The sequence below is a fragment of the Carassius gibelio genome, chromosome B7 (assembly GCF_023724105.1).
Source record: "Carassius gibelio isolate Cgi1373 ecotype wild population from Czech Republic chromosome B7, carGib1.2-hapl.c, whole genome shotgun sequence".
In the NCBI taxonomy this organism is placed as follows: Eukaryota; Metazoa; Chordata; class Actinopteri; order Cypriniformes; family Cyprinidae; genus Carassius; species Carassius gibelio.
The window spans coordinates 25,778,479-25,796,318 of record NC_068402.1 but is presented as its reverse complement, the minus strand read 5'-3'; the positions used below and the strand labels follow the sequence as shown (position 1 = coordinate 25,796,318).

General features: G+C 36.3%; 1 protein-coding gene across 5 annotated transcripts in view; it reads right to left on the bottom strand.

The window, feature by feature from the left end:
* Nucleotides 1–17,840, bottom strand: part of tcf12 (transcription factor 12) — a 106,186-nt gene that overhangs the window by 66,589 nt on the left and 21,757 nt on the right. For all 5 annotated transcript variants that reach the window (XM_052560893.1, XM_052560890.1, XM_052560892.1 and 2 more), the window contains 2 exons: nucleotides 8,781–8,854; nucleotides 823–925 (listed from right to left, as the gene is read on the bottom strand). In XM_052560893.1, the coding sequence (XP_052416853.1) occupies nucleotides 823–925; nucleotides 8,781–8,854 (177 nt within the window). The remainder of the gene's footprint in view (nucleotides 1–822; nucleotides 926–8,780; nucleotides 8,855–17,840) is intronic.

The following is a 17,840-nucleotide window of genomic DNA, read 5'->3' as shown; positions in this document are numbered from 1 at the left end:
TCATAAATCTGTGTGAATGTTTGGATGAATCTTTCAGCGCAGTTACTGAATCTGACTCACTTCTGACTTTCATGTCTGACTCAAAAAGAGCCAGGATTATTATGTTTTATAATAAATAAAAAAATCAAGCATTTTTAAATGTATCTTTTACTATATATAACCTTTCTAATGTTTGGGGTCAGAAAGATTAAAGTGACAGTGAAGACATTTACAATGTTACAAAATATTTCTATGCTGTTCTATTCAACAAAGAACTGCTTTTAACAAAAGTTATAATGAAATATATTTAATAATCACCAAATCATCATATAAGAATGATTTCTGAAGGATCATATGACACTAAAGACACTGGAGTAATAGCTGCTGAAAATCAGCAATTACAGAAATAAATAGCTGTTTAATTGATTTCTATTTTATTAAAAATTAGATTAAAATAGAAAATGTATTTGAAAAGATTTCAAGATTTCAAACTGTATGGGTTTTTGCATTTTTGATCAAATAAATGCAGCCTCTGTAAACATGATGAGTCCACTTCTTTGAAAAACATGTTAAAATCTTTCTGAACCCAAATTCCTTAATAGCATGGTATAAAATCACTTGTTATTCATAATCTTTTATATTCATATTAAAATGGATAAATGTTCAAATATTTAAACACATTTCAGTCTGCAAATACACAACACCTTCGCCCATCTCTGGCACTTCCTGTGGTGACTGCCTTCAGAGAGAAGAGCCTGATCAGTCCACACACTGCTAAACGGATTGATAACAGAAAGATGGGTGTGAAAGCGAGACAGGGTCAGAATCACCTTAGATACTCACCCATTATGCCGGAGCTCATGAAAGGTGTTGGGGACAATCCTTCATGGGACACTAATCGACTGTCACTCAAGTGATCAGCATAATGAGTGCTGCCTCCGAACCCCTGGGGGAAAGAGATCACAGCATTAAACACATTATTAGCTGGACCTGCTAATTGAGTGCGATGACACTCTTCTAATTACTGAGGGAAAAGAGGGGAGCGCGACTGGTCAACTGCCCCCGAAACGATCGATATTTCTCCACTCTCCTCATTAAAAAACACTTTCTTCAAAGTCTTTGGTGAATTTCATTAAAAGGGCAAACAAAGCCCTGAAGAGAAAATAGCGCTTGTGCTGTGATTGTGTAATTGTAATAAAGCTAATGGGGCACAAACAACAACAAAAGAAGCCATTTGCATTCATCAACTAAATTCATGTCATATTAAAATGCTTTGTTTGATTCCATGCTCTCTCCTGCCATTCCATATATATAGGGATATAACAATATTTCACACATTACTTACTTGTTTTCTAACGACTGAGTGCACTATGTTTTGCACACTTTTTTTAAGTGAGTCAAAGATCTTTAGAGATGTTTCTAATAGTTTTTAGCTTGGTTGGTCACAAATGTCATAAAACTGATGAAGAGACGTGTTTATTAGAGCTTGACACAGATCATGTCTTTAAGCCAAAAGCCTGCTTGTACTTAAAAAGTAGAATAAATAAGTCCGGTTCTCTCCTCGGCAGCTGAGGTCTGCCATTTCATGACCGTTATCAGCTCTGGGGGGCTTAGGTCTAAATATCGGTCACAGTATGGGCCTTTAAAACTCAGAGTCCCCCCCCTCCCTCCAATAAAAGATACTCTGTGGCTGTGTTAATCCTAGAGCTGGTGAAAATCCGCCTGGTGCTACAGTCAAATGTGTCCCCCAAACCATATTAACTCTCTCCTGAGGGGCCTACAGCTGCCGGCTGTCCAGTACTGTGGGCTTTTCCTTCTCTGTTTTCAAGAAACAATATATCATGGACTATTACTGTTCGGAATTTTTTGTGTCTGTTTCCTAAACGGATGGCGACTGAGTAATTTCAAAGGCAATGGAGTGTTGTGCGGGGCAGAATCGATGCAGAGAGGTTCCCTATCGTGTTCCTGCCGTTTGTGTTAATAGCGCTATGAACTGCCTGACTAATGGCTTCTCCCCCTGAAGAGACACAGTGGGAGGGGGGGTGGCAGGCGAAAAACAAGCCCCCAACTGCAATGTCCTCCCCAGCAATTTGGTAAGCATAATTTAGTAAGCTTTCCGACTGAGCTTAGCACACAGATGCAGGCAAATGTATGCACAAATACGATTAAACGGATAGTTTACCCCCCCCCCCAAAAAAAAAAATCAATTACTCAACCTCATATCATCCCAAACCCATAAGACTTTCATATGTGTTAGGAACAAAAAGGAAGATATTTTAATGAAACCTGACAAAACGTCTATTCACCCAAAACTTTAAAAGTTCAAATAGACATAAAAATAATCTATATGAATCAAACTGTTTCATTCATGTCTGCTTCATATGGAGCCCCTTTTCCACCACATAAAAAAATAATAAAACAAGGCAACTGCTGCATTTTATCTCACAATTCTGACTTTTTTTCTCAGAATTCCATATAAAATAAACTCACAGTTTCGAGGTCTCAAGTCATAGGAACGTGCAATTCTCACTTTTTTTCTAGCAGCTGTGAGTTTATATCTTGCAATTCTGACTTTTCTCGCATTTGAAAGTTAATATCTCTCAATTTCTGAGAAAATAAGTCAGAACTAGGAGATATGAAAATATAGCTGCAAGTCAAAAAAAAACCCTACCCACTTTCTTACTATTGTGAGTGTATATCTCATAATTCTGGCTTTTTAACTCACAAATTAGGCAATAAAGTCAGAATTACAATACACAAACCTGAAGATATAAACTCACAATTCAAGAAAAAATTCAGAATTGTGAGATAAAGTTTACCTTATTTTTTTTATTCAGTGGCAGTAATGGGTTTACATCTTCACCTTATGTTCTGAACAGATTTAATTTGTGCTTTTATGTGCTTGCTTGGCATGTGAATACAATCCTCACTGGTTCTTATGGAATTTCAAACATGCTTATGGGTTTGAAACAACACAAGTAAATGAGTAAATGATGACAGCATTTTAATTTATGTGTAAACTACCCCTTTACCCTCTTTATCATCCATATTTTCCTTCCTGGCCTTTTGAGTCTGAGTGAAATGGTGAAGCTGAGTTGATGAGGAGATCGGTGAGACCATTAGATCATCAATCATGCTGTCTTGTGATCTCAGAATGTGCTTCTTGTTACTCTTGTTCTTGTTGGTCTAAATAACTGCCACGTTGCTGCTTAAGCATGCAAACCAGCACTGTTCAAGAAAACATCTCTCAGATGCTCCTTCGCATCCCAGGTGAGTGCCCTGGTCCCGTTTTAAGACGTTGGGGATGGGAGATAGTGGCATGATGGACGGGAGCGAGGCACTGTGGGACAGCGGGGTGCGCGGCAGAGGTGGTGCATGCGGGCTGGGCTGTCAGATGGGAGGCCTGAAGCCACGGCTGCCCAGGATGTGATGCCTGGCTGTGGGCCAAGGTCAGCTAGCCAGGGCTCCAGTCTGTTCACAGTCCACTAATCACACGCGTACAGAGAAAGAGAGAGAGAGTCGCTCTTGTGAAGAAGATCCTGTTTAAAATGGTTCACAGTTTCCATTTGAGAGAACAAGGGAAACATTAGTCGATCGGATGCCTTGTTCTTTGCAGGTAACACAAAAATACAGAAAAGCCGTAGACCCTATTTAGTTATCTGATAGGAGATCTGTGTGAAGCAAGACTGTGAAAAAAGTAATGTGACGGATGAAGACGCTGATTAAATCTAGCGGGTACTTCACAGAAACCGGCTGCAGCTCTGCTAATGCTCTTGTGGCTCTTTAAGGGCAAACCACAAAAGAGAGAAATAGATTCTCACGATAAGATCAAACCTCAGACAATAGCTTTCTAACTTTGTTGTTGGCCGTGAGCAATGGACACTGCTGGGATCCAATTAATATCAGGAAGTTAGTTTGAATAGTAACTTGTACGTGTAAAGGGTGGAATACACTACACAACTTTTGAAATCTGTTTAGAGTTTAAAACACTACTCGTCATATGTTTGGCATCTTTGTAAATTGTTATAGAACACTGAAAAAAAAATAAAGATGTCTGATGCTCTGTAAAAATGGAGCAAATCACCGGCTGGTTTTCTTCTAACTCTTCTGGTCTTCTGAGAAATAAAATTCTGTCTGAATAAGGAAGTCTGATTACGCTATATCATTCTTTCACAATGCTTTTCCTCATTTAATCTGACCTTTGCCGAAAACCTGTAACTAAACAAAAAAAATCTAGTTGAAATGCCTGGTACACATTCATTATGCATTTTGATCTTTTAAAAATTTCTGAACAAAACAATGGTTGGCGGTCCGGTCCTGCTGACACTGAATCTGATGTAAAAATAAAATAAAATCCAGAGAGTATGATCATGGACAGTTTACAATGGCTACTACATACAGGAATATTCATCATTTTAACACACTGCCTCACTTAATTACGCTATTATTCAAAGTTTTGGGGTCATTAAGATTTTTAAAAATGTTTCTGGAAGAAGTCTCATGCTTATCAAATGTTGAATTTATTTGATTAAAAAACAGTAATATTGAAATATTATTAAAATTACTCTTTTCTATTAAATTATTTTAATGTAATTTATTCCTGTGATGACAAAACTGAACTTTTGGCAGCCATTAATCCAGTCTTCAGTGTCACATTATCCTTCAGAAATTATTCTATTATGCTAATTTGGTGAAAAAGGAACATTTCTTACTATTACCATAATGCATTTTGGGGAAACTGTGACATATATATTTTGATATAACCTTACTGACTTCTAACTTTTGAACAGTGGTGTATTTTTAGCTGGAGGCACTGGCTTGGAAATTATGATGATTATATTGCTTATATTGATTATAAGTTGAATGCTTAGGAAATGACAAACACTTCTCTAATTTAAACTTAAATTAAACACACACACACACACACTTAAACAGCTGTATTGTGTTTATCAGATGCATGTGCCTGTGTGTATGTGAGTGTGTGTGTGCGTGTACACAATCTGTATAGAGGTGCAAACAGCTGTCTCCTGACCCCATCCCCAGCAATGTCACAACCACTAATTTCCATGCACCTAGAGCAAAGATATCTCATGCGTCTCCATCTTATAATTCAAATCAGGCCGCCAGCAAAGCCATCGCCTGTAGAAGTGCGGAGAGGAAGGGCATCGGAAATAAACAAGACAATGTGGTGTGAGAGCCTCCGACATTTGACTGATTTCTGATAGGAAGTGACAGGAGATTGACATGAAATGAAATTCATACAGGGCACCCTGAACACACCACCGTGGAAAAGACAAACAAACAAATAGGAAGCGAGAGATCTTCACGATCTGCAGTAGGGTTGAGCGCAAAATAAAAATCACAACCATTCATTTTTTTTTTTTTTTTTTGATGAGGTGGGTATGATTTGCATTCATGAAAATCAATCTGAGCTTATGGTATGTCTGAAATCTATCAATGCTTCCTGCACCAACTGCGTTCAGTCACAAACACACAGCCGGGAAAAACTTCAACCATTTGTTCTCTGTCATGAATACTGCTAATATAATCATATCGTCAAGTAGGCTGTGTGTGCACTTTCATTTGTCTCTTCTTATAAACTGAATAAACAAAAACATTTCCTTTTTTGCCGTGCAGGAAAAGCAAAGATATTTTCTTTGCCGTGTTCTTTGAGTGGAACAGCTGCTCATAATGCTTTTCTCAAAAGTTAATAGCTTTTTTTTCAGAATGTTACCAAGGAAATTTTGGGGAAAACAAAAACAAAAACTGTGTTGTGAGTGGATTTATTTCAATATGGGCTCTCCTCAATTAACTTTCAGATTTAAAAACTGCTGTTTACTAAAAGTCATCAGTGCTTTCTTTGCTATAAAATGTTTACGTTATTTTATAAAAAGAATGCTAAAATTCTTCTAATCAGAATTCTGCAAATCAGACATTATGATACAATATATGTTTAAGTAATGAAATATAAGTACATTTCATTTAATAAGACAACATGTAATGTTATGGTAAAAAATTATGAATGAATAAGAAATAAGTAGTTATGGTTCTTATAAGTATGAACCACCTTATAAATTATGCTGAAAATACAATAGTGTTTCAAAGTTAAGTTCGGTTGGATAAATACTTTTAATTATCAAGGATGCAGAAAATAGATCGAAAGCAGTAACAGTAAAGACATTCACATTATTATAAAAATTGTATTTCAAATAAATGTACTTCTTTTATCAAAAATGTATTATGTTTTCCACAAAAAAGCAGCCCAACTGTTTTAAACATTGATAATAATAAATGTTTCTTGAAAACCCTCTACATTGCAAGTAAATCAATCGCAAATGCGACTAAATGATGTCTAATATTAGCCAATGTCTAATAACTCCTCAGATTTACTCGCCAGTGTGTGAGTTGGAGGCTAAGTATAAGTTTAGCACAGATATATTTTCACTCACCGAACAGAGTGCTTCAGAGTTTCTCTGTCTGTCAGGCGAGCTGTGATATTTTTCAGTTCATCTCAATGGATGCGAAGCGCACCTGTATTTAACGTACTGTAAACTACATGTAAACAATATTCTTTGTTGTATTTCCTCTCAAAATAAAATAGTTCTTTTGGATTTTCTCAGCTTTTAAGAACTGGCGGGTTTTCCGGTAGTGGGCAGAACTAATGCGCAAACGCAGGTGGTTGGCTGATGCTCTTTTTACTTAATAATTGCCAAAGAGTCCAAATTCTCATTCACGGTAATTAACAGCATTTAACATATAACATTCATGTAACAGGGACATGAATTTATATATAACAATTTGAACAAGATTTTGGAAAGACTTCATTAATTAGGCTAACACTAGCTAACATGAACTTAGAATGAACAACACTTCTACAGCATTTATTAATCTTAGTTAGATGCTATTTACTGTTAGTGCTAATAACTATAGATTCTATTTATACTATGTTAAAATAGCAGGATTTTCAGCTATTTATACTACTTATTTCAAATAGTGGTAAATATTTGCACCTTATTACTGTAGAACATTACAAAACGGTATGTAATAATAACATATTGATTTTAAATTGTAATTTAAATTTGAATTATTAAATGGATGCCACTGTATTGGGAAAACATTTTTTTCGATAAAGGGCGGAATCGAACCCGGGTTGATCAGATCAAGAATGACTTTAATGTCTACGCCACTGAACTTTTTAATTAACTATGGTCTTTTGTAGTAACCTTACACTGATAGGCAGAGCTAGTGTAAATAGCTTCTGCCAACAAGGCTGCCTATTTGCACTTAGTGTAATAGACACTACATTTTTTTAATATTAAACTGATGTTCAGCTGTTCTTTTTAATTGTCAACTTATTTTCGAGTCATCCTCATAAAGCCCAGTAAACACGGTCACAGACACAAAGATACATCTTTCATTTCATAATGCTGAATGCTCACTAACTGACACAGTCATCACGTTTTCAGCCCATTTCAAGTTTTATTTTGACGTGACAAATAGCAGTGAGATGAGATGTTTACTTAATATTTAGTCAATAACGGCATCATTTTCTTTATTCAGGCCTGGAGCTTCCACAAAAACAAGAGGCGGGATTTATCACATGAACCAATCACATCCAATCATATCGCGATGGAGGCATATTACAATGATTTCTGAATGATCATGTGAAAGACTGGATTATTGGCTGCTGAAAATTCAGCTTTGTCATCACATTCATAAAATATTTTCTAAATATAACCGTTTTTACTGTGTTTTTATTACTGAGCATTCAAGATTTCTTTCAAAAACATTAAACAGTCTTAATGATCGCAAATGTCTGAATGATAGTGTTTGCTTAACAGTATTATATGGTGAAGTACATGTACTGTTGTAAGTAAAAAAAATAAAAAATACTATAAAAAACGGTTAAAGGCACAATATGTACGTTTTTGCTGCTAGAGGGCATATTCAAAACAAACAAAGAAACAAAGGCGTAGTTAGATGACGGCGTGACTGAGTGTGCTGACGCAATCCGTCAGGACTCAGGCAGAAAGTATTAAAGATTTATTAACAACGTAGTATGAAGCAGGGTGAGGTTGAAAGCCGTAGAAATGAAACAAGGCCGCTGAAGCAACTGCTAATGAAAAGACAAGTGTGACCCATGGCTCAAAAGCAGCAGAGCTTTTTTCTGCCATAGTCGACCGCTTCTGCTCCTTCCGGTTGTGTATATGTGAGGTAAAGCAGCGCTGTTTTATCATACTAGATACATTTGAAAATTCTGTTATAATGCGACTCTGTGCGGTCGTCACCTGTCTAATAAAACGCATAACATATTAAAGCGTCTATGGTGTTGCCATGTTTTCTCCAAAACAAAAGGAAATCAAACCATTTGGGATAATGTAAGTAGTGTACACAAGTTAGCAAAATATATATAACACTGTTCTAGTGGTTTTTGGATATTTTAATAATAAAATAATTTCTTAAATATTGTGCCTTTAAAGGATATCCCCAGAACTCCCTGTAAGAAGCATCATCACAATTACATTTTTTTAAACAGTAGTTTTTTCTTAAAAAGTAATTAGTTTCATATGTTGAGCAAGTGTACAGATGATGTGCCTTTCTAAATGATTTTTAATAGAAATAGTAATTTCATGTTAATATAGAGCCTGTGAACAAATAAGATGCTAATATTTCATTTAGCTGAGGACAGATATCTCTGAACTGGACTAATGGAAATGCACCATACTGGTGTGATCACATTAGTGGGTGTGTGTGTGTGTGTGTGTGGCAAGTGATGTGAGGCGAGGCAAGACCGGTCTTACCCTGGAGGACTCATAGGACGGGCTGGACTGGCCACCTGAGGCCCATGATGCTTGGCTTGTCCTCTCATCCATACCTGTCCAAAACACAGATTCACAACTCCATCAAAACATGCCCATCCAACACAACACAAAAGTGAGAGGGAAAAAAAGAAAGGCGTTTTATCATCTTGTTTAGGCTGTTGGGCTGACACAACTATTAAACTTAAAACTACTTAAAATAAAAGCTAATGCAAATCTATAACTAAACACCATAATATTATATAGATGATGCTACATAACGTGTCTTTTTTACCTAAATTAATAATAAATACATAATTAAGTCTGATTGTGTTCCCTCACAGTAAACTGAGATTGCAGTATACTATACATGATGCACTACTGATGATACAGTTTGCAGCAGTTTGAATCTAATGAATCATGTTGATCATAAAATACTAGAGAACAATGCACCTGGTGGAACTCTAAATGGTCCCAGCGCAGCGTTCCCCTTGTACTCTGCTGCACTTCAGTGGAACAAAATGATCTCATATATTATTTACTTGTGCATTTACCGACTGACAATTCAAATGAATGTTATTCTAAAATGAAAAGGAAGGAGGGGTCAGCGTTTCCCGTCATCATTCTCAGCCAGACTTCTGAAAGCGGTTTCCAGGGCCAATGGCTGACACTACAGGGCACTTGAGGAGTGGAAATGTTGAGCTCATGGCGAGTGGTCATGTCCAGCACGGCTCTCTTGGCAGAAGTAAAGAAAGAGCGCAGCAGAGCTGTTAATCCGCTACACTTCCATTCAAAGGCTGCACTTAACAAGCCGGCCACGGCGCGTCATTTATTTTGCTTCGCATAAATCACTTCCAAAAATGCATCGCTTCCTTCGCCGTGCTGACGCTCTCGTGCCGGTGCAGCCGGGCCGCTCCGAGTTGTCAGTGATGTATTACCGAAGCTCGTCAAAATAGCTGAGCGCTGAAAGTTTGATAAACCTCATATTTTACAAAGCCTCTCGGTTCCAAAAGACAGCCATAGAAAACAAAAAAAAAACGAATAAACAAATAAAAACGTAAAGTTGACGCAATTGACTTGATTCAACATCTGGTACGTGATGAACAAAAACAATATCTGGCTTTGAAAATTACATTTGGCCCGAGGCTGCTGGGTAAAGATATATGATCGCTGGCTTCTTCAGGCTGTTTGAGCCAATATTGTTGTTCAGGTAACAATATTCCGTTCTTCAGACTCATGTATGAGCCTCGAAATTGCAGAAGAAGAAAACATCAATATCTCTCCACACTATTGAGAATCCATGTTTGTCATTTCAACCAGTCTTTCTTATCTGATTCCAGCCCATTATAACATGCAACATGGATCAAACGGGAGTAAACAATCGGGGGAAAATGACGGTGGTCTTTACACAAACACTGAGCAGAGGGTCTCAAAAAAGCAGATCATATAAATGTGGTGTTATTTTCATAATAACTGAACAGCTGACAATATGCAAAACTGTAAGTGATCCTTGTACTGCATGGCTGAGCGTGATATAAACTCGAATCACTATCAGCTGAACATCTGCATACAGAGAGCAATCTATTTACAGAGAGAGAGAAAGACAGAAGTCTGATCTATCAATCTAATACATCCCCTTTTAACCCATTTATCATTTTTAGATCCATTTTTTCATAATTTTCCATCCACCATCCATCTTTCTTTTCAACTATCTATCATTTTTTTAATATTCATCTTTCTTTTCTTTACTTCTATTCATCATTTTTGCCATCATCCCTCATCCCTTGTTTTCTTTTCCTATCCTTTATTATTTCTTCCCATTCATTCATCTTTCTTTTTACACTTCCATCGTTCATACAATACCAATCATTTTCCCATCTATCTATCTATCTATCTATCTATCTATCTATCTATCTATCTATCTATCTATCTATCTATCTATCTATCTATCTATACTTCTTTCTTTACACTCATCATCCATCTTTGCATATCCATCATTTATTATTTTAATCATCCATCTTTCCTTCTTTTTTCTATCCATCCATCTTTCATTTATTTTCCCTTTCTTTCAATCATCTTTCTTATTTCCTACTCACCGTCTATAAATATTTTCAGTCTATCCATCCTTCTTTCTTTGCACTCATCTATATTAGTGTCTTTTCCCCTTTCTTCCATCCTTCGCTTTTTATATCCATAATTCCTTATCTCTTTCATGCATATTTTTCTTTTTCCATCATTCCACCATCTTTCTTTATATATATAGAGGGAGAGATAGAGAGAGAACCTCCATTCTTTCTTCTTCCTTTCTATACATCCTTCCTTCCTTCCTTCCTTCCTTCTTTCTTTCTCTTTCTATCAGTCCATCCATCCGATATATCTTATAAAACATCTACCCTCTCATGATAAAAACAGGCACATAGCTTCAAGTTAAAAAAAGCAAGACAGCAAGAGCATGTTCCTCTTTTTCCCTAACACAAGGTCTAACACACATAATTAGTCTCTGTGTGTGTGTGTGTGTGTGTGTGTGTTTGTGTGTGTGTGGTCGGATCCAATGCCAGAGACAGTGCAGAGCAGAACTGTGTATGTGGCAGAGCAGGTCAGTCAGAACAGGGGCCTTTCAAAGTCAGACTGGGTTTTTTCTCTTAACACAACTCATAAAACATTAGGACTATACTTCACTAAAACAGCATGTTTATCCATTCTGGATAATAATTGGTAATATGAAGGAAAATATTACTGACACAATATGAACATTTTTGTGCACATGTTGAGACTTATAATCAGAGCAGAGCACAACACTTATATCAACACGTATTATAGGCATATTATAGTGATTCAGGAAAAAAAAAATCTATGTTTGGTTCATAACATGGATTAATGATTTACTCTCTCATTATATAGGCTAAATTTAGTCGATGATAATAAGTGTTGATACAAGTGTTAAAAACAAAAAGAATAAATAAACGGGTAAAAAGCAGCCATTAGATTCTAAGGTTATATAAGGGGCTGGGTGGTGTAACTCATTCAGTGTCGGAGCTGGAATGTGTAAAAGGGGAGACATGTGTTTAGTATTTGCAACAGAGGAAATTACCTCATAGGGAAGTTCCCCTCTGAGGACCATTGAGGAATTTTGTATATATTTACAACACTATCCATTAGTTTTATTCCTGCAAAAATGATCAAATCAGCACGTCTAATATAAATTCCAAACAAACAAATAGCCTTATCTTTAGCACTGGGTATGACAAGCTAACTCTGAAAGGTTTCATACAGTAAAACATAAAGTGTGTGTGCGTGTGTGTGTGTTTGTGTGTGTGTGTGTGTGAGTGAGTGAGTGAGTGAGTGAGTGATTGGGAGAGAGAGAGAGAGAGAGAGAAACGGAGAGAGATAGAAACAGCCTCCTCCTTTCTGTGGTTTAGTTTGTTATGAGTCAGCTGCTCAATTTAACCATCTGCCAAATCACCAAGGACCGATGTCATGAAATGTTCTCCGTCAAGGTCAGTGATTGAAAAAACTTGCCATTTCCCGAACAGCTAATTTACAACAGCTCTTTTACTTTCGCCAGTCTAGCAGTGCAGAGCTTCACCTGCTTCTATAGCTTCTCTTTACGCCAATTCATCACTTTTATACCAGGAGTCTGTCCTACAATCCATATGTGAGAGGTTTATAAAACACACAAGTATGAAACATTACTGCTGCAGAGCCGGCAGCCAATTCACAGCAGTTCACGCAGCCAAGACACTGATTCACAATCGCTGGTCCTCGCGCTGAACATACAGGACGATTCCTGATGGCCAATTTTAAACATGTAAAAATGTGTCTGCTATCTATTGAGCATGACGTTAGTGACAGAAATGACTTACTGATTAATCAGACTGAACCCTTCTATCCAAGAGAAAAAAAACGAAGAAGTTATACCAATTTAGGTTTGACAAGTTATCTTATGGTAGCTGAACTGTTGATGGTGCAAGGGATCTACCGTCTAACAGGCTTTAAGGACACCGGGAGGAGGATACAGCTTTAGGTTTAGGGATAGTTTACCCAAGATGAAACTTCTATTAGGGCTACACGATTATGACAATGTATATATATAATTCATGATTATTAACTAGAAATTGTAATTGTGATTATTAATTGTGATTATAACAATTCTTCTTTAAATTATATATAAAAAAAATAAAAAAAAGTTAAAACATGAATGGTATTATAATGTTATACTAAAACAAAAAAAATGAAATGAAAAAACCCTTAAGATAACACGTAGAAAAAAAAAACGCATCTTAAGCACGCAGAATAACATGAGTGGACTTTGAACTACGTAATTGTGGAATCAATAATTGTAATCGTGATTAGAAATTTGATTAATTGTGCAGCCCTAACTTCTATCAACATTTATTTATTGCAAAAAATAAAAACACTTTGTTCATATGATGAAAAGCAATGGGATTAAAAAGAACACTAATACTAATTGACTTGAATGAATGGAAAAATTACAGTCAAATTGTTTTTCACAAAAGCATAAAAAGAATTTGCAAAGACAGGAGGAATGTACAGTAAATTACAGAATAATAATTTTTTGGTTGAAAAATTATCCTTTTACCAGCTTGATCAAAATTGTCTAGCAGGTCAAAACAGCCAAATCAAACACACACACACACACACACACACACACACTAGGGGTGAGTGCTATAGTGGGGTTCTGTCGATTTGTCCTGCCCTGTCGGATTTTGCTACCTCCCATTGAAACAGTGGGTAGTACAATTCAACAACGAAAAATGTTACATTTTAAAATACAAATTACCTGTAAAAATTATGGTTTATTAACATCTACACCTACCACAACCCTAAACCTACCCTTACAGTAATACAAATACAGTAATTTTGTGTTATATGTGTGGTTGTAGAAAGAAGGGATTCAGCTACAGGAAACCCAACAATAAAAAAATGTATCTACCTATTAGATTGTTTTATTAAAGTGTACACCTACACCAACCCTAAACCTACCCTTACAGTAATGCAGATACAGTAATTTTGTGTTATATTTGCGGTTGTAGCCAGAAGGGATTCAGCTACAGGAAACCCAACAATAAATATTTTTTTCTACCTATTTGATTGTGTTTTACTAAAGTGTACACCTACACCAACCCTAAACCTACCCTTATAGTAATGCAGATACATTGAATATTGTTGTTCAGCATGAGAAAAAGGACGCGATATTGATGTGTGCCTGCGCAGTAACCCCTGGGAGGACAATCAGATGGGTAGGGTAAAATGTCAGGACACCTGTATGAAAGTGACTACCAGAATTATGTTGTTCCATGATATGGATTTTGCTACACTGTGGATCGATACCATTGTATATTCATGAATTCACATTTTGCATTTATATAGTTATGTTCAATTTGGTACTCTTTGCAAATTTGAACACAAATGATGATAAAGAGTCAAGGCTGAACGTTTCTGTCCTCTGTGCAATGCCGTACTACACAGGCATTAGTAATCAAACACATAGAGCATCATAACGGACCAAATTAATAGAGCACAAATCACCTACTCCAGAGATTCCCAAACTAAGGGATAGTGTACAGTCAGCAGATTATTTTGCAAAAGAAACCTCTGCAGGTAGGGAGCCATGTAGAAATATAAATGAACAATGCATGGTTCTGCTCTAAGTGTCTACACCAGACGCGAGTGGCATCATTTGACAAAAGCAAACAGAACCCAGTGATGATATCTGCTGTGGATGTGCATCCACGTGACACAACAAATCCATGACAGTAAACTGATGCCCCGCTATATTTCTGATGAACTCCAGCACTCTGACAAAGAACAATTTCAACTATTCAGAACTAAGAGAATCGTGAAAAAACTGCTTTCTCAAAAATATTAAGCAGCACAAATGTTTACAACATTGATAACAATCAGAAAAGGTTACTGAGCAGCAAATCAGCATATTAGAATCATTTCTGAAGGATCATGTGACACTAAAGACTGGAGTAATTATGCTGAAGATTCAGCTTTGATCACAGGAATAGAGTAGCCTATATGTTAAAACATTCAAAAAGATAACTTCAATTGACAATATTACAGTGGTTACTGTATTTAAACAGAAAGAAACAGAAGGTGGGCCCAGCAGAAAAAGTTTAGGAACAACTGGCCTACTGAAACCCACGATATTTAATTTAATTGAATTCATTCAGACCTACCTCATGTTGCAAGTTTGCACTTTTTGAGAAAAACAATAGCACAATAAAAAAAGACTTTTCAGGTCTATGTCCAATCCTTCACTTTTTTTACTTACATAAGGTTAAAATAATTTGCCTGTAGTCATTTTTTTCTCATATAGCAATATAATATCGATATTGCCTGGACTGTGTAAAATATTGTGATATGAAAATATTAAGCTCATATTACCGACCCCTAACACACACACACTCACACACAGACACACACACACAAACAGAGTGGCTGCTTGTTTTAAAATGAGCTGAAGCACAACAGATTAATTTAAATCTTGTAGTAATATTAAAAACATTACATCATTTGTAAAAATTTACATTAACTCTTTTTTTGTTTTTTTGGGATGGGGGTCTAAATGAATCACTTTTGTTGACATAAACTGGGACATAAACTGTATTCTGACTGACAAGACAACAGCAGCTGTGGAGTGGCCTAGTACCTGTGTGACTGAGCGTCTTCCACTAGATCCATGCAACTCTGTTTATTAACTGCTGTAGAGCCAAAAGTTACACAGTGTACAGTGTACCTTTGTGAACTGCTTCAACAAAACATTATCATTTTTTAATTAACTTGTTTAAGTTTGGTTTTATCGATCTAAACTAATTGTGTGGAATAGTTTTCCTTAACACTGAACATTTTTGATGGTAGAATCTTCTGGAAGCCACCATCAGATCCAGTTTCATCTGGATTTTTCAGGAGGGTATGCTCTAATTGCGCAAGTATAATCAAACTCCAAGTACGCCTTTGATAGACCCTCAGCTCGCTTTCCCGCAGCATCGTCAGCTATACATGTATCATATAGCTCATCTTTATAATTATTTCTGAGGCATAATTTTTTATGCCTAATTATGAAAATTAGCTCCAAAATAAATGCAAATTATGCATGCATAGGCTTCCCGACCTAACTGCTGTGGATTCTGCGCTCGAGCACGATGCCAAAAAGCATTCATTTACATGCAGCTCTCGTCCAGAGAAGGATTTAAATATGGATTTAACTTGGCACAGGCTCTGCCTTGTGAGCAAATCTTTGTCTTTACTGTTTTAGCGTCTGGCAACCGTGAGAGATTTTTCTTTAACATTGTTTTACTTCTGCATTTCCAGACTAATCAAGACTTTTTCTCTAATTTGCTTTCATGGAATTACTGGGGATTTTAAGGGTGTCTTTGTCCTGCGTGTCAGCTTTAATGAGGAAAAAAAGCATGACGAAAACCTTCAGTAATGCATGGCAGCATTAATAACAAAAAGACTAGCCGACTGAGTGGTTTTGCATTGGGGCAAAAAGGCATAGTGGTTATACAGTTGGGAAGAGGAGTGCTGGTATTTCCAGTAGGCTAAAGTTATACAGACACATGCAGGGATTTTAAAACCAAATGCAGACTTAACGCCAAAAATAAGTTTTGCGTTATTATCTTAAGCATTTGCAATGAGCATGTACAAACATGTATAGGAAAATACATCCTCTCCTATACACACACAACATACGTGTATAGAATCATTATATATATATATATATATATATATATATACATATATACATACATACATATACATATATACATATATATAAATTTATTTTCATGACTATGAAAATTGTAGATTCACACTGAAGGCATCAAAGCTATGAATTAACACATGTGGAATTATATATTTATTAGAAGGAATTAGAAGTATTTTTTTGAAGTATAATAAATGTTAAAATTGATAGCTCTCAATTATACTGTACTTCTGAATGGCTATAGTCAATGGTTAAATATTGTGGGGCAGAAATCAGTTTTGGTATCATTGATTTGATACTGGCCTTCAGTCATAAAAAAATATGCCATTAAACAAATATTTAAGAATATACTGTCTTTATGTTGTTTGTTCAATATTAGGTGTGAAAAAAATGTGTGATTAATTTTTGTAATCGATTGACAGCACTAATATAAATAAAAATGGTTCTATAACAAATAAGTAATAATGATTTAAAAACAACAACAGAACATTATGCCAAACTACACTGAAACATATTGATGCAGAAACAATTTTCTCTCAGAAATTGCTAGACAATTTCACATTTAATTACAAAGAAATGGCACGTCACACATTTAAATAAATTGTACACACATTGAATTAAAGACTGAAATAGTATTTTCTTGTAAAACATACTGCTATACTATTTGTATTATTTATAACTACAAAAATTTCAGATTTTTCACATTTCAGAAACTCATTAACCCATTTGTAAATAATTATTGAATCTCATGTTAAGATGTCTGTATGTCCTATCAACAAGCATCCACACAAAATGCACTAAACATAACGAACAACATGCAAATCATGACCAACTCAGGAACACATCTAACAGTGAACTGAACTGATCGCCCATCAAATCAAATGCAGCACACATGAACGCAACCTTGACTAAGAGGCAAATATTTCTCTTGGCACAGTCTGGCTCTCTTCTGGAGTTTAATTGTCGAACAGGTGTCCACGCCCCTCCACAACAGACGCATGGTGAGGGGGGCAGAAACAAGGGCAATGTACCAATTGCTCCTGAAGCAAGTGGCTCACTTATGCGCTCTGGCAATGCGGTGGCAGGAAAAAAGAATCGCATTCATTACTTCAATTGACCGTTGCCTGCCACTGCTGCGAAAACAAGAGCCCCAGACGTGACATCACAAAGCCCAAGGTCTGAGTCATTCGGAAGAATTTGCTTCTTGCCAAATTGCCACGGAAACCAAACATTCCCCTCACAGGCCAGACGGCCGCTGCATCGGGGGTTCAGCGGCGAAGCTGCAATCAATACAGAGCCATGGGGAAGAAGCACAGAGCGGATAAATG